Below are 24401 nucleotides of genomic sequence, written 5' to 3' on the forward strand. Positions count from 1 at the left end.
GCGCACTTGGCACACAACGCCTCTTCTTCCTCTGCAACCTGGCCATCAAAGGCTGTATTCAAAAGATCGACGGTCGCGAGAATGACCTTTTTGTTTAAGTCGTACAACACACTCGAGATAGTAAAAAAGGTTAAGAAACAGACGGCAAACTTGGCAGCCTCATCTGTGAACATGTTGATATGAATCACGCGCAAATATTTAAATCATTTTTTTTAATCCTCTTGGCCGTGCATCGCGAGGAGGTTCTGGCTCGACACGCGCGGGCGATTCATTCGTTGGCGATTCATTTTATTTGAAAGTCCTTGGTATAGTTTGATAGCCAGCTCTATAAGTTTTAATTTGATATGGGGTTTACATACAGTGTCTAGACATTAAATCGGATGCACTACATCCCTTTTGTGTGAGACACTTCTAAAGGTATATGGTAATGTTAAGAGGGTTCCAATTGTTGAACCAAATAATAATGATGTTCAATATGCAAAGTAGCAATTCATTAATTCATCCTTAATTCTCTTTCGTAACATAGCAGCATCTAGTTCTAAAGTTTGCATACAAAATGTAAGTGTTTTTTAGACTGCTTCTCAGATGATTCCTTCTGCTTTTTCATAGTATGGCAGCATCTAGTTAGAAAGTTGTATGCAAGATGTTATAGAAGAGTGGTTTTCAGACTTTGCTTCTCAAATGCTTCATTTTCCCCTTTCATAACACAGCAGCATCTAGTTATAAAGTTTGCAAAAAAAATGTTCTAGTGTTTTTTAAAGACTTTGCTTCTCAGATGGTTATGCTTTTTCATAACAAAGCAGCATCTAGATATAAAGTAAATGCATACAAAATGTTATGGTGTTTTTTTAGGTTTTGCTTCTCAGATGGTTCCTTATACTTTTTCATAATATAGGGTCTTGGCAATGTAAATTCTTCCATAGTTCGATGAAAATAAACATACACGAACAAGTAACAATATAAGTTTTATTATTAATAAATAAAGTATAAAATTTGAAATGAAATGAAGATGTCATAACGGCAGTTGTTTACTTTTGTTAGGATAACATACATATTAAATAAATAAATAAATAAATAAATATTGTCCTGGTAATTTTCTTTCTTTTGGGTGGGTTTTGTTAGGAATCCAAGGGAATGAAAAAGTGTGTCAGTTACACATGGCAGTTTGAACACAGTTTGGGGGATATACAAGCTTTGGTAAGGGTCCTCAGTACTTCACGTTGGCGTCAGTATTCGATCACGTGTTCCAGTCGAACAGGAGACATGAATTGAAGTGTGTCGTTTAGGATACCTTAAAACCTCACGTATGCCTCAGTATTCAAACATGAACACGTTTCATACTTCGCATGAGTCTCGTGTCCCAGTCGAACACCACAGAACACTTGAAGTGTGTCGTTCAGAATACCTTAAAACCTCACGTATGCCTCAGTATTCAAACATGAACACGTTTCATACTTCGCGTGAGTCTCGTGTCCCAGTCGAACACCACGGAACACTTGAAGTGTGTCGTTTCGAATACCTTGAAACGTCACGTATGCCTCAGTATTCGAACATGAATACGTTTCATACTTCGCATGAGTCCCGTGTTCCAGTCGAACACCACAGAACACTTGAAGTGTGTCGTTTCGAATACCTTAAAACGTCACGTATGCCTCAGTATTCAAACATGAACACGTTTCATACTTCGCATGAGTCTCGTGTTCTAGTCGCACGCTTCGAAACACACGCGTGTTGTCTGACTGAACTACGCGGTAGCGTATATTACCTGCATAAAACCCGTTCTTGGCGACGCAAGACATCTTTCGCTGTGAAAAATGTGACATGACCTTCGTATTCATAGCGTGCGATTCTCGAAAATTGGAGCATACCTGACGTATTCATTAGTATTCGAAGACGTTCACGTCAGAAGTGGCGTCGTACATCTCGTGTTCCAGTCGCAAACTCTCGAACGACTGAGAGTATTCGAAAATGTTCGAGTCATAAATGATCGCTATATCTTCGAAGAACATCTAATGCAACATTAATCTACCAAAACGTGGCCCGTATGATTTATCGAACACTTCGAGTCATTCACGAGTATTAAATTTGAATACGGAAAAACAGGCCGGATTCCTATAGAATATTCCAGGTGTATTTCGAGTCAGCTGCAATCGAATACGTCAGAACATTGCGGCATACGCGGCGTGCGCCGATCCGTATTCGAGCGAATTCGGGCCCGAATAATTGGCTTTTCGCGCAGTGTTAATTTTCCTGAAATTATAAAAATAGCCGGAAAGATGACCGATTTCCGTAAAACGTAAAAGTACAAAATGTGAGAAACAAACAAATAAACAATTAAGCAATCGAACAAGTGTCATTGTCAAAGTTAGACTGGCAGTCCATGTTTTAAAAATCCACGCTATGTTTTAACAATCCAATCCAATCTTTATTTTACAATATAGCGGCCGGAAGTCAATGAAAACATCCGCAATGAACTTCTTTTATTTTTGAAAGCGATCAGTTCACCATCATGAATAAATAAACCTTCACGTAAAATATGATTCTCCTCCTAATACGTTAAGTGATCAGACTGGTAGAAATCAAGGACTAGTGAGTGATCATTACTCTTTTCATGGTTCGTGACAGCCTTCTCAAGTCAATCTGTGAGAAATGCCCAATGTTCACCGAAGACACCGAAGAATGCTACCGAGCCGAAGTTTTACAAAAAATTTAAGTATTTGGAGGTCGTATAGCTGATAAATATAAAAGCTCAGAAGGTCCTAAGATTTCTGATTTAAGACCTTACTCATGTCACGTGAAAACATAGAAATTTGAAAACACAAACATGAAAAGAATTCAAATGACCGACCCCTGGGTCATGGGAAAAACCCCATTAAAATTAGAAGAGATTGTTTTCCTCGATGATTTCTATTTCGTTTGATAATATTTGTTCTGTAAGCTCTAAAAAGATTCTTATAAGATTAAATTTGGAAATACAGTTAACAATAAAGATTAGCGAAAAAACTGAGCAACGACGTTTCGGTGTCATCCTGGCACCATTTTCAAGTTAAAAAATATTTGTGCGAAAAGTAAACTAATTTATACCAATGGTAGAGGTGCGAAATTGAATAAATTAAGATTAAGATAGCTGTTCAATGTTCATGTTCATTCCAATGAGGTGTCAAACACTGGTAATGAGTTCAGTGTCTGTTCAAAGTCTAAACAAATACTTTTGCGCGAATGGAGTCTGACTGTGTGTTAAGGTTCGGTTTCTCAAAGTACAAGAGCCAAAACCACCTTTGATCAATCAACAGTGCGTTGTTTATAACTATATATGTGATCTGTGTGATGCAGAATACGTCGGTTACACTAGCCGTCATCTTTACAAGCGCATTGAGGAACACCGATTTACCGCCATCGGAAAACACCTTCAAAATGAACACCGAGTTGATACAGTTGGTGACCTGACTAACAACTTTAAGATCCTAAAGAAATGTCAGGGAAAGTTCGATTCCTTGATCCACGAAATGTTGTGGATTCACAAGAAGAAACCGAGCCTTAACACACAGTCAGACTCCATTCGCGCAAAAGTATTTGTTTAGACTTTGAACAGACACTGAACTCATTACCAGTGTTTGACACCTCATTGAAATGAACATGAACATTGAACAGCTATCTTAATCTTAATTTATTCAATTTCGCACCTCTACCATTGGTATAAATTAGTTTACTTTTCGCACAAATATTTTTTAACTTGAAAATGGTGCCAGGATGACACCGAAACGTCGTTGCTCAGTTTTTTCGCTAATCTTTATTGTTAACTCTAAAAAGATTGCTTGAATAAATCAACCCCGACCCCACAAGCTTGTAAGCTTTGACGTCTTTTATCGTGTATAAATAAAGGTTGTATGTAATCACTGTACGTAAACTTCATTGTTTCCGCCATGTTTCTTGCTGATTGTTTACGAGCGGGTGAAATCCTTTCTTAAAAGTCGAATTTTCCAACATGATTTTTGACATGTGTCAGCATTTGCTTTTGCCTCAAACGTCACGAAACGTTGCCAGCGAAGAATTCTGATATTGCAAGTCATTCTGGTATTGTAATAAGACAGCCAAACAAAAACAGCATAAGCCGTATGTTCGATGCAAACGATAAATGTGTGCGTTATTCCACAATGCCTGCAAGCTGGCTCCCAAGCCATCAATACATTCTAAATCGGAAATGTCATACGTTATGTTCTGTGATTCGAATATCATCCAACAAAATAAACAAGAGCCGTAGATGTCGCGAAACGAGTACAGAAGCAGTTGCAACACTTCAAACGCTGTTAAATTCATGAGACAATGCAATGTAAGATCAACTCTTCAATTAACTGTGCGAGAAGGACTTCGACCTGCCATGTTACAACGCTTGCCGCAAACGTAAAACAAAGATCTCAACGGTAGAAAATACTTACAGTTAGAGAAGTCACTCGCGCGTCCCCTCATAGCTCAGATCAAAACCGCAAAAACTTAAATGCGAGAGGCAGTATAGAAGAATCAGAAGAATCACACGTGCGTATAGAAATATATGACGAACACCACCTCTGCTGAAAAGAGGTGATATTTTGGGATAAATGTATAAATGTAATGGGCAGGTTGAGACAAATGAATTCAAAGTCGCACACAACACTAGCTTGTGACTTCCGGAATGAGGAATAATTCTCTGCTTGAAAAAGCAAATATGCGAATAATTCGTACGGACTCAAGAGTCCAGAATTCCGGCCAAGGCTGGTAGAATTTCTAGTACTCATTCGAGCCAAGTCAAACAATGCATTCCATCTTGTGTACAGGTTGGAAGAAATTCTTTTCGCAACTTTTCAACTTTTCAAGTTTTAGTTTCGTATTAGTCAATCCGTGAGATTGTGTGACATTTGCGTGTATATTTTAAATGCCGCCAGGTTAGTCGTCCGTGTAAGATCAGTTATCATGCAGAGATCTGCAGACTGAGGAAATTTATCGCCACAGGATACGGGAGGTGCTCGTAGGGCACCACCCAACCCTGCTGGGGGTAGAGGGGGTGGTGATAAACCTCTTGGATGGCCGCTGGCTGGAGAAGGTACTGCTAAAAAGAAAATTTAACACGATTATTCAGGATTACTCTAATTGGTTTCACAATCCTGGTCGTATGTTGACTTCTTTGGTCGAAATTTGTTATGCCCAGAAAGGTCAAGCACCCTTTTCAGCATACATGTGGGTAAGACCTTGTCTGAGGACAGATCTGTGTTCTCAAAAACGCGCTCAAATATTACTGTCAGTTTTGTTCACTACCGCCCCCAAATTCGCCATCAGCAAATTAGAAGTCCTACTGTCCTGATGTCTTGCGATATGTACAGCCCCCAAAATGAGCCCCAACCCTGAAATGATTCCCAAATCGACCCCGAATTAATCACGACCACGAAATTATCGTCATTAGATTATTTTTCATTTTGTGGACTCCGAAATGATCCTCGACGTATTTAAGGAATGGCGAGGACCGTGGATCGCTGAGTGATAAGGGAAACTAAATCCATTTTGGCCCATGTAAAAGATTGGTCTACGACATCGATATGAACAGCTGAGAGAAATTAATGTAAAACTAAAAATAAAAAAGATTTTATTTCAGACCAAGTTATATTTCTAGTGGTGTTTTTTAGGAAGCTAATATGAGTTGCTATAAAAGTGACCCTGCATTACATAGCCTTAAAACAGGGACGACTTCTTTTATTAGGTATGTATGGCTGATATTGCTACGATATCGTGGTCACTTGGCTGAATTTGGGTACGGTAAATACCTAATCGCACCTTCTTGGTACGCTTCGGGGGCATATTATGGCTCGTTTGGTCTCGCAATGGGTATTTTGGCGAGTCGCAGTCTCTCGCCAAAACATGAACCATGTGTCGACCAAACGCGCCTGATATGCCACTGAAGTGTACCAATTGCAAAGAGGTACGATTAGGTTTAAGGATCAAACATGCCATCCATAAATCAATAACGCATGAAAGCTACTTTTTAAAACAGTTCCCTGATATTTACCATTAGGTACTGGAGGGTCGCCTTCTAACTCCCGGATAACATTATTAACGCCACCTCTTTTCCGCACAAAGCAATAAAGGAAGTCTAGTGTTCCCTTCGTCAGCATTTGGTCTTCTGTCACGTCAACGAGGTCAAATAACCTCTTCCAATTGTTCCAATTGTCCTCCATATCTGCAAAAAATGTTGATTTAGTACCAGACTAGTCAAGGCGAAGTGCTTTATAGAAGGCACATGGAATAAGCCCCTGAAGGGAACTCCCATATAAAAAGGACGGGGGTGCTCGTCGGAAATTTTGAAAAGACCCCCTAAGAGGTACCAAGATCCTGTTTTGTGGGCGTGGCTTGAACTTTTTTTCACCCCTAAGAGGTACCAGTTCTAAAACAACGCATTAACTGACGCTTTCATAATTTTTAACAGTCACTCGTCTCCCGGAAATAGAAATATCTTCTTTTTCGCAGTTTTCTACTCGAGACGAGACAGCTACTCGTACGATCGTAGGCTAGTCTGTGCGCTGCCCTAAATATGCCAAGACGCATGTTTTTTCCCGTCACGAATAACGAGCGGTGAGCCACAAAAAAACAGGACCCTTAATGATAGCATGAAAAGCTTATGTGTTTCCATGTATTGTGCCATGTATTTATTTTGTCCTTTAATTAAATGCAGTTTTGAGAAACCAGGTTAAACAAAGGGATGGGACTTCCCAGGGAAGTCCACAGACGTTTAATATTTTTGCGTCCGTCTCGCAAAGAAAAATAACTCGTAACAAAAAAAAAAAAACATGGGTCGCCTGAAAAATCTAACCGTTACACGCAGAAAATCCTGCTACGATCTCAGGAGATTGTTTTAGTTAATTTTCCTGAAATTATAAAAATAGCCGGAAAGATGACCGATTTCCGTAAAACGTAAAAGTACAAAATGTGAGAAACAAACAAATAAACAATTAAGCAATCGAACAAATCTCATTGTCAAAGTTAGACTGGCAGTCCATGTTTTAAAAATCCACGCTATGTTTTAACAATCCAATCCAATCTTTATTTTACACTGTAGCGGCCGCAAGTCAATGAAAACATCCGAAATGAACTTCTTTTATTTTTGAAAGCGATCAGTTCACCATCATGAATAAATAAACCTTCACGTAAAATATGATTCTCCTCCTAATACGTTAAGTGATCAGACTGGTAGAAATCAAGGACTAGTGAGTGATCATTACTCTTTTCATGGTTCGTGACAGCCTTCTCAAGTCAATCTGTGAGAAATGCCCAATGTTCACCGAAGACACCGAAGAATGCTACCGAGCCGAAGTTTTACAAAAAATATAAGCATTTGGAGGTCGTATAGCTGATAAATATAAAAGCTCAGAAGGTCCTAAGATTTCTGATTTTAGACCTTACTGATGTCACCTGAAAACATAGAAATTTGAAAACACAAACATGAAAAGAATTCAAATGACCGACCCCTGGGTCATGGGGAAAACCCCATTAAAATTAGAAGAGATTGTTTTCCTCGATGATTCCTATTTCGTTTGATAATTTTTGTTCTGTAAGCTCTAAGAAGATTGCTTGAATAAATCACTCTACGTAAACTTGATTGTTTCCGCCATGTTTCTTGCTGATTGTTTACGAGCGGGTGAAATCCTTTTTTAAAAGTCGAATTTTCCAACATGATTTTTGACATGTGTCAGCATTTGCTTTTGCCTCAAACGTCACGAAACGTTGCCAGCGAAGAATTCTGATATTGCAAGTCATTCTGGTATTGTAATAAGACAGCCAAACAAAAACAGCATAAGCCGTATGTTCAATGCAAACGATAAATGTGTGCGTTATTCCACAATGCCTGCAAGCTGGCTCCAAAGCCATCTATACATTCTAAATCGGAAATGTCATACGTTATGTTCTGTGATTCGAATATCATCCAACAAAATAAGCAAGAGCCGTAGATGTCGCGAAACGAGTACAGAAGCAGTTGCAACACTTCAAACGCTGTTTAATTCATGAGACAATGCAATGTAAGATCAACTCTTCAATTAACTGTGCGAGAAGGACTTCGACCTGCCATGTTACAACGCTTGCCGCAAACGTAAAACAAAGATCTCAACGGTAGAAAATACTTACAGTTAGAGAAGTCACTCGCGCGTCCCCTCATAGCTCAGATCAAAACCGCAAAAACTTAAATGCGAGAGGCAGTATAGAAGAATCAGAAGAATCACACGTGCGTATAGAAATATATGACGAACACCACCTCTGCTGAAAAGAGGTGATATTTTGGGATAAATGTATAAATGTAATGGGCAGGTTGAGACAAATGAATTCAAAGTCGCACACGACCCTAGCTTGTGACTTCTGGAATGAGGAATAATTCTCTGCTTGAAAAAGCAAATATGCGAATAATTCGTACGGACTCAAGAGTCCAGAATTCCGGCCAAGGCTGATAGAATTTCTAGTACTCATTCGAGCCAAGTCAAACAATGCATTCCATCTTGTGTACAGGTTGGAAGAAATTCTTTTCGCAACTTTTCAACTTTTCAAGTTTTAGTTTCGTATTAGTCAATCCGTGAGATTGTGTGACATTTGCGTGTATATTTTAAATACCGCCAGGTTAGTCGTCCGTGTAAGATCAGTTATCATGCAGAGATCTGCAGACTGAGGAAATTTATAATTGGGCCTCAAATAAACGGCGCTCACTCAGTCATCATCCTCTTTGCTACTGTGAGTGCAGTGGCTGATCTAGGGAAGGGGCCCGGGGGGCCCGGGTCCCCCCCCTTATTTTGGTTAAAAAAAGAAGAAATGACAGACGGAAGAAACCCCCCCTCCCCCCCCCTCTGCGCTCACTATAATAGCCTAATTCTTCTATAAACACATATAATAGTCATAATATTTTGGATCTCCAAGAATTAGCAATTGGAGCTACAAGCTGTGAAAGAGATGTTACGATGAAACTTCTGACATCCACACGAATAGCAAATACTAGTCGCCGGACGCGGAGCCACTGCACAAAGGATGAACTGAAGTTACCAATTGTTAGGAAGGACGATTTCCTCAAGTCCACGAACTAAAGCTTGGGTGGCTTTAACAAATCTGCAAACTGGACAACATTGATAAATAACTGCATATACTAGACTGTACTCAGCTCGCATTGATGAAAGCAGATCGGATGCTTTAAAAATTCAGCAAACATATGTTCTCTCTCTTTTGTGATTGTAATTATATTTGTAACTTTTCATTTTGACTTACCTTCACTGATGTTTTGTTATCCCATGTCACGGTTGACTTTCCTCATTGCAATACAATACGAACCATGGATGCGAGGCAATTTTGACCGGAAACAACAAATTTACCGACCTAATAGCCTCGTATCCACGTTGGAAAACAAGAAAAATTAACCACGAAAAGTCTTTTTTCACGGCTAACTTTCTTATTTGCATTGATTTACTTGTGATTGCATTACTACCAGCTATTTACATAACTTTTCTTACTTCCATTACATAATATCATGGGTGACATATTACTCCTTAATTTGCGCGAACTTTCAGCTTTAATGTATAATTGCACAAGTAAAATTACAAAATTGCTATGGCATCTTTGTCTTGGCAATGCAATCAGGTAAAAGTCAAAAGCTCACGTTTATTAGCGTTATCTGTCAGCCATGATATCAAAAGGTAATCAGATCATTGTGTGCTCGTGAAATTAGTATATTTTTATCAATCAACTGAGCGTGGAAATAAAAAATCTCTTGCGTTATATTTACAACTCTCTTCGTCATCAAGTGCTTCCATTAGAAGCCACTCTGAGGGATGTCATAACTGCAGTCATCAAGTACGTCATATAGTCTACTCGGTAAGTCTAACAAGGCTTCTGAGAACTCCAGCTCAAAGTCATTTGACGTTGGTCGGGAAATAATGTAAAATGTACTGTAAGTGATTTTGGGCAAATAAAAAAATTAAATAGAAATTGAATTGAACCGATAAAAACCACAATCAGGGTCGTAGCTAGCCAGAAGGAAATTTTTACCGAGGCAACATAAAAAAAAAACATTCATTATATAAACTGCGGTGTTCTACAAGGATTTCCATCTTTGAGTTAAGCCGTTATTTTACACGTGTAAACTACGATAATTTTTCACTGTGATGATACCGATGACGTAATGTTGATGTCATGTTTGACCCTTTAATTGTACTTAAAGTTGGTGTATGATCGAAATATCTTTGGATCTTCCTCGGAAGTCTTCGGGAATCTTCGGTTATCTTCTCGAATCTTCGAACAATATCGGAAAATTTTCGTAAACGTTCGTGTTTCCTTTGGACAACTTTTGGAGGATCTTGGGAAATCTTCGGAAAGTGGTAGGAAATCGTCGGAAAGTCGTCAAAAACGTCGTTTTTAGTATGTTTATAAACTAAACAAAATAATGCATGGCTGCTTGTAAATATGGAATTTCTCTTGTTATGTTCAACGTTACATCTGATTTCAAGCTGAACACTCGAAGTGAAATTCTATATGTACCCACACCCATGTATTAGTGTTCATTTATTTCATAGCTGCTCATATCTTACTCCTACAAGATCCTGAAATAAATAAATAAATAAATAAATGAATAAATAAATAAATAAATTCTGCGCCAGGTCTCACTCGGTCTCCACGTGTTTCCCTCTGGAGCCCAGGCTAATGTTGGTTGGTATTCATTTTGAGCCGGGATGTGGCCAATAAACCTCCAACGCTGCTGTTAGATTTGCTCACTGAATGCACGGTTTACATGTTTTGTTGTTGTTGTTGTTGTTGTTTTTGTTCTTGTTGTTGTTGTTTTTTTGTTTTTTTTTTGTTTTGTTTTGTTTTGTTTTTTTGCCAAAACACGGGTGCCACGGCGATTAGAGCGAGAAGAGATTTCATGGCGGTTTGAATATGAAAATCTACTAGACTGGTAAGAAAAAGCGTGACTAGATCTGGCAAGGTTTGTTCTTCCCATACTTACCCTTCTAATTATCAACAGCATTCAGTGATACTTCCTCCCCCCCCCCCCCCCCAAGTCTGTTCCCATTGACCCTGAAAAGCCTCATTAGGGAAGTGCTCAATTGAACCCAAAAGTGTGCATTCTAGGCTATTTCTTTACACTCTTTCTATTCCTGATAAAAGTGTTTATTCAAATTCCCGGGTGTTAGTGTACGCGGAAAGTAAATGAAATGACTAGCTATATCCCCGCGAAGTCATGAGATCTATACAAACGCGGTGTTTTGCCAAATCTGGATGGAAATGCTTTTTTGTGTCCGCTATCAAGTAGTTTAACTCTAATTTGGCATTTCAATTCTGTAGGTTTCCGTATGTCTTTCAAGTTATAGTTTGTGGTTGAAGTATAGCAAAGAAAAACCAACAGCAACAGAACTTTATTCCTACTTGATTGGTCAATGCTTGAGTCTAAAAAGCCGTTAAAAAAACCTCTTGCTACGGAAACCGACCACGACTACAAGAACCACATCAAATGATCAAATCGAACGACCGGAGGGAGAGCTTATCAAGCGGAGCAGCCAAACCCGCAAGGGAACTGCCTTGCAGAAAATTCTTTTCCCCAAGACCGTCAAAAGAATAAGAACATTGAATGCATGTGAGAACTTTATACGAGACGGGAAAGTCTACACAGCTGGCTATGGAGATGGACGAGAACGGAGTTGAAATTTTAGGACTGAGTGAAGTTCGATGGACTGCATCTGGAAAAGTTACTCCGGTATCAGGGCATGTGTTGGTGTAGTCAGGACCCCCAATGAGCTGGGGAGATGCCCACAGAAACGGAGTGGGCCTAACGTTGTCCAAGAGAGCCGGCTAAGCTCGAGCCTTTCAGTTACTAAATTAAATACGCCGATTATTCTATTAAAATAATGACAAGGATGTCCTATACTAGGTGAGCTGCAAACAGAATCTGCCAGTCCGTAAACAAGTCATTTTCAAAACCAATTTTAAGGAGCTCACATACTACAAAACTTATCTTTAAAAAAAAGTACTTCACTGATTAAAACGCACCACGTACAGTTTTGTTATGCTAACCGGAAGCATATCACCAGGTGATATGCTTCTATGCTAACACAGTGAAACATCTTTTAATTCTGGTTTCTATTGACTGCATTTGACTGCTTTCGACCAAAAACTGGGCGCATCTTGAACTAAAACACTCAATTTTTCCATTTTAGCGTTTGTGATCCATTCAACCCAATCTAACTAGACTGCAAGTTGGGTGCTTTCGCTAAACGATTGCTGGATATTTTTGTGTACGTACCATATGTGGTGACAGCATATTGGAGTCGCGAGGGAGATGGGACGCGAGAACGAAGGCGTGGGAGGGGGAGGGAAGGGGGAAGGGGAAAGGGGTGAAGAAAAACGCCTGCCCAAATCAGTTAACCCCTCCCCCCCCCCCCCCAAATTAGTTACGCTTGATTATCTTTCCAGCTTTATTCATAATCGATCCTTTGATCACACACTGCGATGTGCTAAGTGAAGATTTGGAAACAGAATACGAGCACGTTCTGCTCTTATCGAGTTTTAAATCAAGTAAACGTAGTAGAGTCAAGTAAATTTTGTCTCAGCATTATCGAGGAAAAACTATCATGGACTCTGTTCGTGGACGAGAGGAGCTTCTCAAACCAAAAAAATTATTGCAGAGCTAGTGAGCAGGCGTATTTGTCCCTTCCCCCCCCCCCCCCCCCTCTTCTGTCACTAGTCATTCAGCCTCATTTCTACTCTCTTGTACGTTTTGTCCTCTCTCCCCAAGCCCCTCATGCTGGTACTCATGCGATCAAAATGCACTCGCTCACTATAAAAGCGCCTCGCTTTTTTAATTTTAGGTTTATCAATACGCCTTTCTTCTTTTTGTCGGCCTTAGTAAACCACATCGTGGCATAGCGCAAACGAAAAGAGATATGCATGTTTCGTGTATTTCATTTACAACATTTACAAAAGATTTCACTATACCACATCAGTAATAAACGAGTCCATTAAAGGACAGACAGCATTTCGCTTGCTTCACTAAACAACCACGGATGACATAAGAAATAACGGTCCTCATTAGATTGAACCATCAGGCGAATTTCCTTGGCTAGATTGCTAAGAATTGGTTGGGCATATCGCTGCCAACTTGCTTTCCTTTTTTTCAGTTTAAAAGTTTCAAATGTAAATAAATTTAAACAGAAATTGACAAATATTGAACGATCCAATCCTTCAAATTTCGCTGTCAGCCTAAATCCCCTAACATTAAAACAAAAGTTTGAAAAGCACAAACGGAATCCTGCGATTAATATAAGATTTCATTATAATATCTCCATTTATCACTTTCAAAGTGATATTATTTAGAATCTCATAATACTGGGTTATTTTTCTAAACACGCGAGCCAATGAGGTGTTCCATCTAGAAAAAAACTGACCGGCTGGTAAAATAGTTAATTCCCCTTATGAAGAATTAACCTTTCCAAGGTTACCCCTCTTAAAGTTCTTTTCACGGAACGCAGTTAATTCTTCCACGGATGTTACCATGCTCGTTGCGTGGAGGTTCCCGTGGAGGACCAAAATGAAAATATGTGTCAAGTCCTCTGCGCGTGTCCACGTGAGCAAAATCCGCCTCACACGATTGGCTATTTCTTGACTCTACTTGGATTTCCGAAACAGGCAGTGATCTAAAAATACCTTGAGATAGATTACCTTGAGAATGAGGCTAACATGGGGAACAAACTCTCTGACCCTTCATACTCTCTTGATTAAATACTATGATTGACAATAAACAGACCCAATCTGTGTTTAAGACGGGTCTTCCGTATCGATCAAGTCATGCTCAAAAAAAGAAAGAAAAAAAAATGTTCAAATGTTGTTGTTTATAGTGGTCAATGCGCTTAGCTACACCTAGCTAGTTCACAGGCATGTCACTTTAAATGAAAGAAACAAATATATCAACTAAACGTAATAGGCTTAAAAATCCCAACCGGCGGAAGGCAGACCAGTTGGCTATTTACAAGCATGACCGAGGAGTTGATCTAGGTCTACCGAGAAACAACTCCAGCTAAGTGGTCAGAGCAGGACTTGAACCCGCGACCTCCGGATTTAAAGTCCGGCACCCTAACCACTTGGTCACGCTGTCTCCTCAAGTCATCGTCAAAGAAGCAACAATTTTTACTCTACGATATGTACTTTTAGACAGTGATGTCCTGAACTTATTTTTATCACACTAACCATTTAACTAGGAGTTTTGCTTTTGTAAATTTTTGTCCAGACTCCCTATCTTGCTACCAAAGAATGTGATTTTGCATCGTTTTGTGAAAAGTGTACATGTCAGAATATGACAATTTTCTGAATACACTATAGTTCAAAGGTATCATTCAGTATTTTACAACAGAATCAAGCAATGTCTAACTGTTTAAGATGCTTTCTGACAAGTCAGTATTCTTGAACAATTCTCAGAATCAGCTTCTTATGGATTGTTCAGATGAACTGAAGTATCTCCTCGCCAGTTTGAAATAGCTCTTGCTTCGTCCATCCTCTCTCACAAGTAGAGAAGTTTCGTCATTGTATGCATGGGAGCTGGGACTTGAACTGCATGATCCTTGTGGCTCTGCCGCTCCACCACCAGCTTAGTGACTTCCGTCAGGATTTCAAGGAAGTGATGACTGTGATTATGTTCCCTGATAACCTCAACCAACGTCTGTTTTAGAGCAGGCAAGAAAACATGGAATGTGGTATTTAAATTTACCGGTATACCGATGTACCATAGAAATGGTTATAATTATACATACGAAGGAATGGTTAAGGAGAAGACGTTATGCTCGTGGTTATTGAGAGCAGCAAAGGTTTTTGTTGTTTGTGTTTGTTCGCCTTTTGTCCAATACAATGCACAAAGCATAATATTTATTCCTTATGACCGAGAAAATAAGCAGAAAAAAAACGTTTCGGTCGAGTAATTCATTCATATTGCATGGACCTTTCGCCATCTTTGTTTGCTCCTTTGAAACCATTTCCCTCTATTGACGTCTATGCCACGAATCAAGCAGTGAAATTAACTGCAATTTCGTGGAAGAACGCAGTTAAGAATATTACTACTATACCTAAACAGAAAGGTGCGTCATCACAAAGAAGTGTGGGAAGACCGGAGAGCCCGACTAGTTTGTCGATCAGCACCATTTATACATCCGGGTGGAGAAACGCACTGAAAATCACATCTATATACTAGCCAAGAACTACGAACAATAGCACCATGGTTTGCCATTGGTTAGGCTAAAACCACGACCAGGGGAACGTAGTTCTTACACTCTAATTAACAAATCGAATGTGGTTTAGCGTGGTCTGTACTCTTATCGACAACGATACGCGTCATCACAGTGGTCAAAATGCTGAGGACTCAAAAGGCGCAGCCGAGTGAGTTCACAACAAATTTTAACCACTGTGATGACGCGCACTCGTTGTCGATAAAAGTACAGACCTAGACTTTCTGAAAAGTCCTTCGTCTTGTTTATTCAGTATCCGCCGGACGAAGGACTTTTCCTGCTTGATTGCCGCCAATTTTAGCGACCCAAAAACGGGTCGCTGCGCTTCAACCAATCAGAGGTCCCCTGGATACCCCTTGGGGACCAAATTGTCAAACTTTGCGCAACGAAACGTGACTTGCGGTTAAATTCAATACGGGGTCGATTGCGAAAGCTATTAACGAAGCTTCAAAGGCGACGGGATATCATGTATTGCGTGACTACCAGAAGAAAACAGTGGAAGCATATCTGTCTGGAAGAGATGTGTTTGCTTCCGCACCAACCGGAGCTGGGAAAGGTTTGACTTTCGAGCTAGCTCCGTATGCGTTTGATCTTTTTGAATAGAGATCATGCGAATAGCAACTCCATCGTCTTGGTGGTGGTTCCGCTTACTTCCCTGATGAAAGATCAGGGAGACGACTGTTCTGAACAACAGTTATAGAACATTTTAGATCTTAAAGTTAAACTGGAAGTCCGGAGGCGATTCTCAACAACTATCGCCACACTGTTGTTCCGCCTTTCTCGGCTTCAATGGACTTCCTCGATGATTCGAAGCTTTCTCTTACTTCAAGAATCTTCCGAACTACGGTTTCGTTTTTGTCTGCGCAATTTCGGCACGAAAAGTTTGTCAAAAGTGAACCTTCGCCACTAGATATCTCCTTTCCGGCGATCAATTTAAGATTCAAACAAGCTTTGGTCTTTTTCTGGCCACCCCATATCGTCAATTTTCGTTTAAAAATCTTTGTTCGTAATCACTTTAGTATAGAGTAAACAAATTTGCTCTTTCGACGCAAGAGAAACGCACACACGTTCGATTGTTTTGGTCGGAGTGGAACCGATACTTTCCGCCATTCAATTCAATCCAAATGTAATCTGAGAAACCAGTTGCAAGTCACGCCACTCCTCATTTTTGGCGCGAAACGCAAATGAAAACCCTTCAAGCGAGACAAGTCGACCTCTTGCGACTTCGTCGCTCGCTCGGCCGCTTCGCGGCCTAACATATTCTACCCTGAAATTCATAAGGTCGACTTGTGGCAAGTCTAGTACAGACCACGCTAAACCACATTTTGATTTGCTTTTTATCACAATATCAACGTCAAAGAAATTTTTTTTTCAGAGCGCGAGCTGAAAATTATATAAAAGGCATTGCGCGACACATTGACGCGAGCAGCGTGGTATTGACTCTTATCGACAACGGCAAATTAGCCAATTAGATTTCGAGATTAACAGCAATTGCTGTAACAATAGCCTTATACCATCTTTGCTATTTATGCTGATTGCAAATTTCATGCAGTCACTGAGATAAGGATATGATATAAGACGCCAGAGGTAAATTTCTTACCTGTATGAAAAAGGCGCCGTGCTCCTCAGACCGGAAAGATACGTAGCCTGGCACAGTGGCAAAGGCCAAGACAAAGTCAAACTCTCGAGGAAACACACTCCTTGGAAGGGTGGACTCGGGTAATAGGGTGGCATCGCAAGCCTGGATAGATGTCGAAGGCCCCGCCAGTGAAATAGTATTACCAGCTGGGAATGTTGACCTCTTACACACTTTAACTTGTGACCCCCTACAGGTTTGGATAATAAAAACCTTGGGTTTTTCCCTTAGTGATGGGCATTTGGGTTCTTGGAACCCGACCATCAAATTCTTTACTGATGTCTCCCTTCCGTTCACGCCCAGAATGCAGTCACGATCCCCGCCATGTGACATGACGATCATCACAAACGCATCAAATTTGCTATGGTCTTTAGCCCCATACTTCGCCGCTACATTCTCCATCTCATGTTTCGTCAAGTCTCTTTCGACAATTACTCTATAGAAGAGATCTTTGAACAGCTGCTGGAGGTTTTTTTCATCTTCTTCGGCTCCTGTACGATTCATTGCCTTGTCGCTGAACTTGACGTTGTTTATGATTACACAAAACCCACGGGGACGCCTATCGAGCTCATAGCGATTCCGCTGACCCATATCTGTAAATTAAGATTGTTTCATGTGTGACTGCTAGTGAACTACTATGAAATTCTAGTTGCAACAACAACAAAATACTTTTTTTTACAATACTACACTTTATGTTCAATTTTACAAAAACTAAAGTTACTTACATCAGTATCTCTACTTAAAAATTACAAATTACAATACCAATCAACATTGCTTACAACACTAACAATATAAGAACCCTTTTAACAGGAGTTAATTCTAAATAACAACGATATTACTAATAGGGACAAATAATACCGATAATAATAATAATACAACTAACAGACACAATACTACTACTGCTACTAATACACTATTCTAACATGTACAACTGACGAAAGTAACTATGAGCAAAAAAATATAGGGCCATGAAATATTAAGTTAAACCTGTTCAAATGAAAAGGAGAACCTAAATATCATTCAATTAAATTACCTGTTTAAACAAAAGTTGCAAAGAGAGATCAGGGAGGTATAATGACTGGAGTATTTTGTGCCGCTTCTGTTGGTATGCGTTTTGTGTTCCCGTAATAATTGAAACATTTAAATTACATCTAACCTGATTAACTTATTCTATTGAGGATGGTCGAACATTTTTGTACTTACAAGAGTAAATGTAAAATCTACCAAGTAGTAAACAATGATTAATACTTTAACATGATTTACAAATTCTCCAAACTAATTCTGATACGAAATGCTTGGAAACTAGGGCGGAGAATTATTGTTGAAAACTGGCTTCCTTGAAGGGGATGAGTCTCTACGACAGCCAGACATGTCTTCCTAAACACGACATGGGATGAAAACCTAAGCCAGTTTTCAGTAGCCAATTTGTATCAGTTACATAAATGTAATTTGATCAATTTGAATGCTGCGGGGTGGCATTTCTACCAGTCAGTACCTGGAATTAAAGGGCCTGTGACTTGGACCGCTGGACAAGGTGTCGAGCCTACAGAAAAACACATTTGATTATATTCAAGTTCAGGTTCAGAATTTTTTTGTAACATTTCCTATACAATGGTTTCTTTGTGAGCTTCGAATTTGCGCACCAAACAAAATTTTTATGCTCCACAAACAATCAAGTTATCTGCATGAGATCAGACGGGAAATTTAGAAAACACTAGCCTGCGGTTCGCGTTTTCATCGTCTTTTAGTGACAACCTAAAAATTATTGCGGAGCAGTCACTGGAATGAAACTCGTCACCGACTCTAAATCATAGGGTAACCCAGGGGCTAGGGTAACCCTACCTGCCTTGCAAACACGTCCATGAAACAAAAATTGTGGGAGTGCTAGGGAAACCCTCTTGGTAGCGTAACCCTAGCACTAGGGTTACCTTACCTCCTAGTAAACATGGCTTAGCCTGACGTTGTGAACACACCACGAGAAGAAGTTAAAAGCTCCCAGACTTTGAAGAGTAGTGACATGGACGATATGGATTTTGATTGTATAACTCTTAGTAATGTGGCATTTAGCCTAACAAGCGTTTCGAGTTTCGGTTTCGATGATCGGCAAACTGGTTTGCCACTGATTGACTGAAAAAGATTCAACGCAGTGAAACCTCAATTGGAAGCTTCCAGGATCTAACCAATTGCCGCCTTCACTCAGTTACAAGATCTGAAGTTCGAATGTTAATAGTAATATCCCTCATGTCATCATGACTCTTGATTATTTTCTATCTTTGCGGGTACCTTTAGCTTTCGCGAAGAATTCTTACGCTTTGTCAGTTTCAATAAAACTAGGAAGCATGTTTCCAGAAACATTTATAACTCGTGTATCTTTCCCCAACGTTTCTCAGATGTTTCCAACATGCAAATTATGCTTCCGCTACACGGCAGAGAATTTTAATGAGAATCCGAGCATGCAAGCAGTTGCAAAAATTTTGCGAGAACGAGCAAGCGAGCTCTCATCTAATTTTTGCGAGCAACTCGAGCAAAGGCCAAATTTTGCAGATTTTGCGAGCACTTTTAAATTGAATCGGACCATTCGATACCCCTACTTATAAAAGCTTAAGATTGTTTCACGTTTACATTTTTTAATCATGAAAAAAACGTATTTATCTCAAGGTCTTCAATTAGGGTATCCGTAGTATTTGCCAGTCCCCGTGCTTGTGTGCATGACATTTGCCGCAGACCGCAAACTGCAGACTGCAGACTGCAGACCCTTTGAACGTATATCCCATTTCCATCGCCCAGAGTTACCCTAAACAGGCTAACCTTGAGCACTATTCAAGCTAACCTGATTGACATTCAGGATAACCAGAGCGCTATTTAGACCTAAACAATTCGTGAAGTGTGCAGCCTGCAGTCTTCAAATTAGAAGACGCCCTTTAGACTTGGGAATTAACTCGATCCGTCTAGGGTCAGAGTAAATTTCAAGGTATAATTCATTTGGAATGCAGTGCGTATACCCATTTCTGATATGTGTCTGATCACTTGTGTTGTATCCATTAAATTTAGTCTGGTGTTGCTAGAATCCAGTCTCACAATTCCACAACCATCCTCAAAATTCTTCTCTTTCCATATACACTCTTTTCACATTCTTTCCATGAGTTGGTTCATACCTACTGCTAGGAGCACTTTAGCTCTCGGAGTATGCGTCAGATATGGCACTTGAACGGTAGTGACGCCGTTTGGACTGCCTCTTTGTTCGTCTGCTATCCGCTTGTTTACCTTTGTCAACACTTCAAGAAGGTGGTGGCGATGACAACATCTTTTAATGTCCTTGATCAAGACCTGTTAATAAAAAAGTCGAAACAGTCAACCTAGTCGCATTAATTGGTCGTGTTTTACATTGTACTGGCACCAATGTTTTCACCTGGAGCCAATTTTGGTTGATGGGAAACGAACGATAGCTGTCAGGTTGTGTCTGATTGGGATCAACCGTTTTCACTTAATTTATTTATTAATTTTTTTTTCGTGTCCTTTTGGGAAGATGTCATCGATTGATTTCGTTATGGAGTGCTGATCAGGACTGTTCAACCCTTTTCTTTTGACCCAAAACGGTTGAGAACTTGTGAACTCGAACCAAACCAAGCGAAAACTGCGGATCGTAATAGAACGCTCTCTAATACGTTTATCATCAACTTGCTGTTGACTCATATATAGATTTAGTCAAGTCTAAAAGCAGAGCTCCTAATTATGTAAACTAAAATGCGATTTTGAGGCGGCAATACCGCAATATATTGGCGGCTAGTTGGATGAAAATATATTCTTGTATTGGGCTCCGTCGATCGCTTCGCGACTCCTTCCTGTACAAAAATATGTTTTCTCCCAACTAGGTGCCAAAATGTTGCTGTATTGCAGTCTAGTCAGGTTAGCTTTTGCTTAATAGAGAACTCAACCAACCACGACAGCATCGGCAACGTCAACGAGAACGCCACCAAACAAAAGATTTAATGAGCAGAACAATGGCTGTGCACTCGCGTTGAAAATCTTTGTACATTTCTTTGCCAACCTCTGCACAACAGCGTAAAATAACTGAGCTCAATAACAGCCTCCTATTCAAAACGACTTCAACCGGTCAACTGGTAAGAGTCTCCCATTTCCCGTACCTATATCTCCTGACTCCCGCCCTTGTCCGTCCTGCTCCCATCCCCTGTAAATAAGGAGACTCAAAACAGGTCCTAGTCATTTAGCTGGGCAATCTTTAGGCATTTCCTTTACCATTTTTCCCCGTTTTTACTCAGCCTTGCTCCCCTTGCTCACCTTTTTAGACTGCTTAAGGTGGCTCAAAACAGTTTCCAGCGATTAGATTTTGATGGGTCGTTACTGAACCACTCTTTATCATTTAATGCTACAATCATGGTATCAAAAAAACTGCCCAGTCATTGGTGAACACGTTGTTATCATTTTGTGACACAATAGGTTACCATGGCAACAGGATGACCTGCTAAAGACATCCTTAATTACAGCTTTAGGGGCTTATAATTCAAAAACAGTACGGTGAATTTTTTTTATATTATGAACTTTTGATAAGCATGGTAAGATGCAACTTTTGGCAAAGTTTTCAAAAAAATTCTTTACATGGGCTTTGGAGCCACCTTAAACTTTTGAAACTTTAAGGTGGCTCTGTTCCCTATGTAGATAATTTTTTTTTAATTTTGCCAAAAGTTGCATGTTATCATGCTTATCAAAATTCATAACATGACAAAAAAAATTTCACCGTGCTGTTTTTGAATTATAAGCCCCTAAAGCTTATACTTACATGTCGGCCAAGTTAAGACCCCTGGCATTAAAGAATGAGATTTTATGACGGTTTGATTTTTTGAAAAATTAAGACGGTTTGCATGGGAAAAGTTGTCATTTTCCATAGCTTAGATATCCTCTAAATTTTCCGAAAATTCAAACTGTCGTATAAACTTACTCTTTAATACCAGGGGCCTCAAACTCGACCACTTTGCCATTTTCGACGTGCTCTTTCATTTCTAGCATTTCTTTTAGTTACAGCCCACAATATAAAATTTTTGTAGTATGAATTTTGTCACGTGACCAAAGCTGCAAACGGGCTATTTGAAAAATTCTGGTTTAGTGTGATTTGGTGAGTTGTGAGGCGTTGCGTTGTGATTTTCCGTGTTGTGGTGTGCAGTGCTATGCTGTGATAAGTGGTATGGTGTCGTCTCGCAGCTTGGTGTGCTGTGGATGTGATGAGTGAGCGAGAGTCTTACAGAAAACTCCATGGTAAATTTTCATTTGAAACCTGGTTCTTGGTAATTTTTCTTCGCTTTGAAGTCAGGCAAGACTCTCGAAAGCATGGAAAGAAACCGAGTAATAATTAATGTTTCTGACGACAAGTAAAATGAAATTTAACAGAAGAGAAAAAGTCGTTGATAGTTACAAAAAAAAATTCTATGTGTAGCTAATTAACAAATCGACGTCACTTTTTTTTATGCGTCTGTCCTCTTATCGATGATAAATTGCGTCATAACATTGTCAAAGTGGCTGTGGAGCCACGAGCCGCAGGCGAGGGGTTTCACAGTAAACTTTGGCGATGCTATGACGCAATCTATCATCAATAAGAGGGCAATAGGAGAGACTCCAAAATGATCAAATGCCGGGAATAAATGAGGGGAAAAAATGCCGTAAACAAAGATAACTGAATTTCGTTCAAAATGACGCGAACATTGTCAATAGCTTTTCTCGCTTTTTGATTGGCTACTTGAAAAAGTCAATAAAATCTCATTGGTTAAAAAGTTGACAGTTTGACAGCTGAATTGTTGAACTTGAACGATTGCATAAATTAAATTTTATCCGTCTGTACTCTTACTGATGATAAAAATGGGCCAATCAGCGCCTGAGAAATTAGACAGTTATTGTAAAATTATAATAAGCAAGTCACAGATCCAAGTTTTTACACAAAGTTTAAGAAAAAAAAAATTAGTGCCAATTGGCGAATTAAATGCTTGGGGTTTCTCAAAGGGAGTCTGGGAAACACAAACAGCAACTAATAATATCCGTCTTTAAGTTTTGGAGTAATGAGTTGATGAACTTATAACAATTCTGGCTTTTTCCATTTTTTCAGACATGACTGATTACTTCGAAGGTGAAGGTAATCAAGCTGACTTACAAAGTAAGGGCTTACATTGATGTACATTGTTTGGCCATCTGTATGGCTTGCGAGGATCGAGTCTAATACTGATTTTTGTTTTTTACTTAGACTAATATACCTAGCTAGTACTGAAAATGGTTCTTATCTAACTTATAAGTTTAATGAAGTGCTTCTTGAGAAAAAAAAATACGGCAAAAAAATTCCTTTTCTCAATTGACATATCTATTCCTTCTTTATAAAATCAGAAGTACGCAACCCCCTTAGTTAAAAACACAAAACAAAACGCAAGACTGATGTAAACGCGAACTGGTTAACACTGAGCTAACCAGAGTGACATGTAGTTAACCAGTTAACCACAGAATGCAAGAAAAAAAAGTAACAGCTCATGTGACTTAGAGGCTTGGTTCACACGTCGTACTTCTGCCGTGTTGAATTCAATCCAGTTAAGTGCGGCAGAAATGCGACTGTCGATTTATACGTCGCACTTGAGTCGCACTTAATTCAGAATTAATACTGTCGGGTATGTCGGTCAGCGGAAAGTGTTTTAAATGTAGAGTATTCAATATCGCGGACAAAGATACTGAGCGAAGAAGGACTTTAATTCTGCGAAAAATTGTCCACCAAAGGAACGACAAGGAGAAGGCTGATAATGCAGCAGTATGTGCTGCAATATGTTCAGGTTGCATTGGGACGAGAATGGCCAAGTTCCTTCCTTTTCTTTGGTGAGACCAAATTTACGTATGCTCAATACATCAACATATTTCTGCCGGATAATGCGACAAGACCAGTCGAACGTACGGCAGAATGCGGCAGCCGATTCAGACTACCAAATTCTGGTCCGTCGAATTTAATTCGTTTAATTGAATTGGACAACGCAGAAATGCGACGTCTGAACCGGGCCTTAGTATGCAATAGTTAGGCGGGCTTTCAGTACGGTATAAAGCATAACAAACAAACGCAGACGCGGGAAGGTGCTGTTGAGAGCACCTTAGCTTTTGTTAGGAAATTAACCAAACAAAGGCCGCTAATTATAAACAGTCATAACATTTTACTACGTCTCCCAATATTTCTTAGGCCCCATCCACATTACGCTGAAGAAATTTGAAAACACAACAATCACTGGTCATTTTAGATTTGTGTTTGAGCAAACCTCGGGGCACGGAAATCACATGATTGTTGTGACTTCATCGTTTTCGGAAATCTCCGTTTCCAAGATGTTTTCCGTCCAAACTAAACCGAAAGGCCGGCGTTTTCAAATTCCTCCGGTCTGACAAGTGTTTTCGAAAAGCTCCGTTTTCGTGACGGGTTAGTGTGAACGGTAGGTCTAACCGTAGAAATAAAGATCCGTTTTCAAATTACTCAGGCGTAA

General features: G+C 39.7%; 1 protein-coding gene across 1 annotated transcript; it reads right to left on the reverse strand.

Moving 5' to 3' along the window:
* Positions 1-16809: 16809 nt before the first annotated feature.
* On the reverse strand, positions 16810-19344 carry LOC149114796 (caspase-8-like). The gene is made up of 2 exons (XM_089283948.1): positions 18389-19344; positions 16810-17486 (listed from the first exon to the last, which is right to left on the reverse strand). Exons 1-2 carry the CDS (start codon positions 18492-18494, stop codon positions 16810-16812), a joined length of 783 nt encoding a protein of 260 aa, XP_089140074.1. The 5' UTR covers positions 18495-19344.
* Positions 19345-24401: the final 5057 nt, after the last annotated feature.

Source organism: Orbicella faveolata, unplaced genomic scaffold, assembly GCF_042242905.1.
Source record: "Orbicella faveolata isolate gen_17 unplaced genomic scaffold, um_ofav_v1 contig_13, whole genome shotgun sequence".
NCBI classification, from domain to species: domain Eukaryota; kingdom Metazoa; phylum Cnidaria; class Anthozoa; order Scleractinia; family Merulinidae; genus Orbicella; species Orbicella faveolata.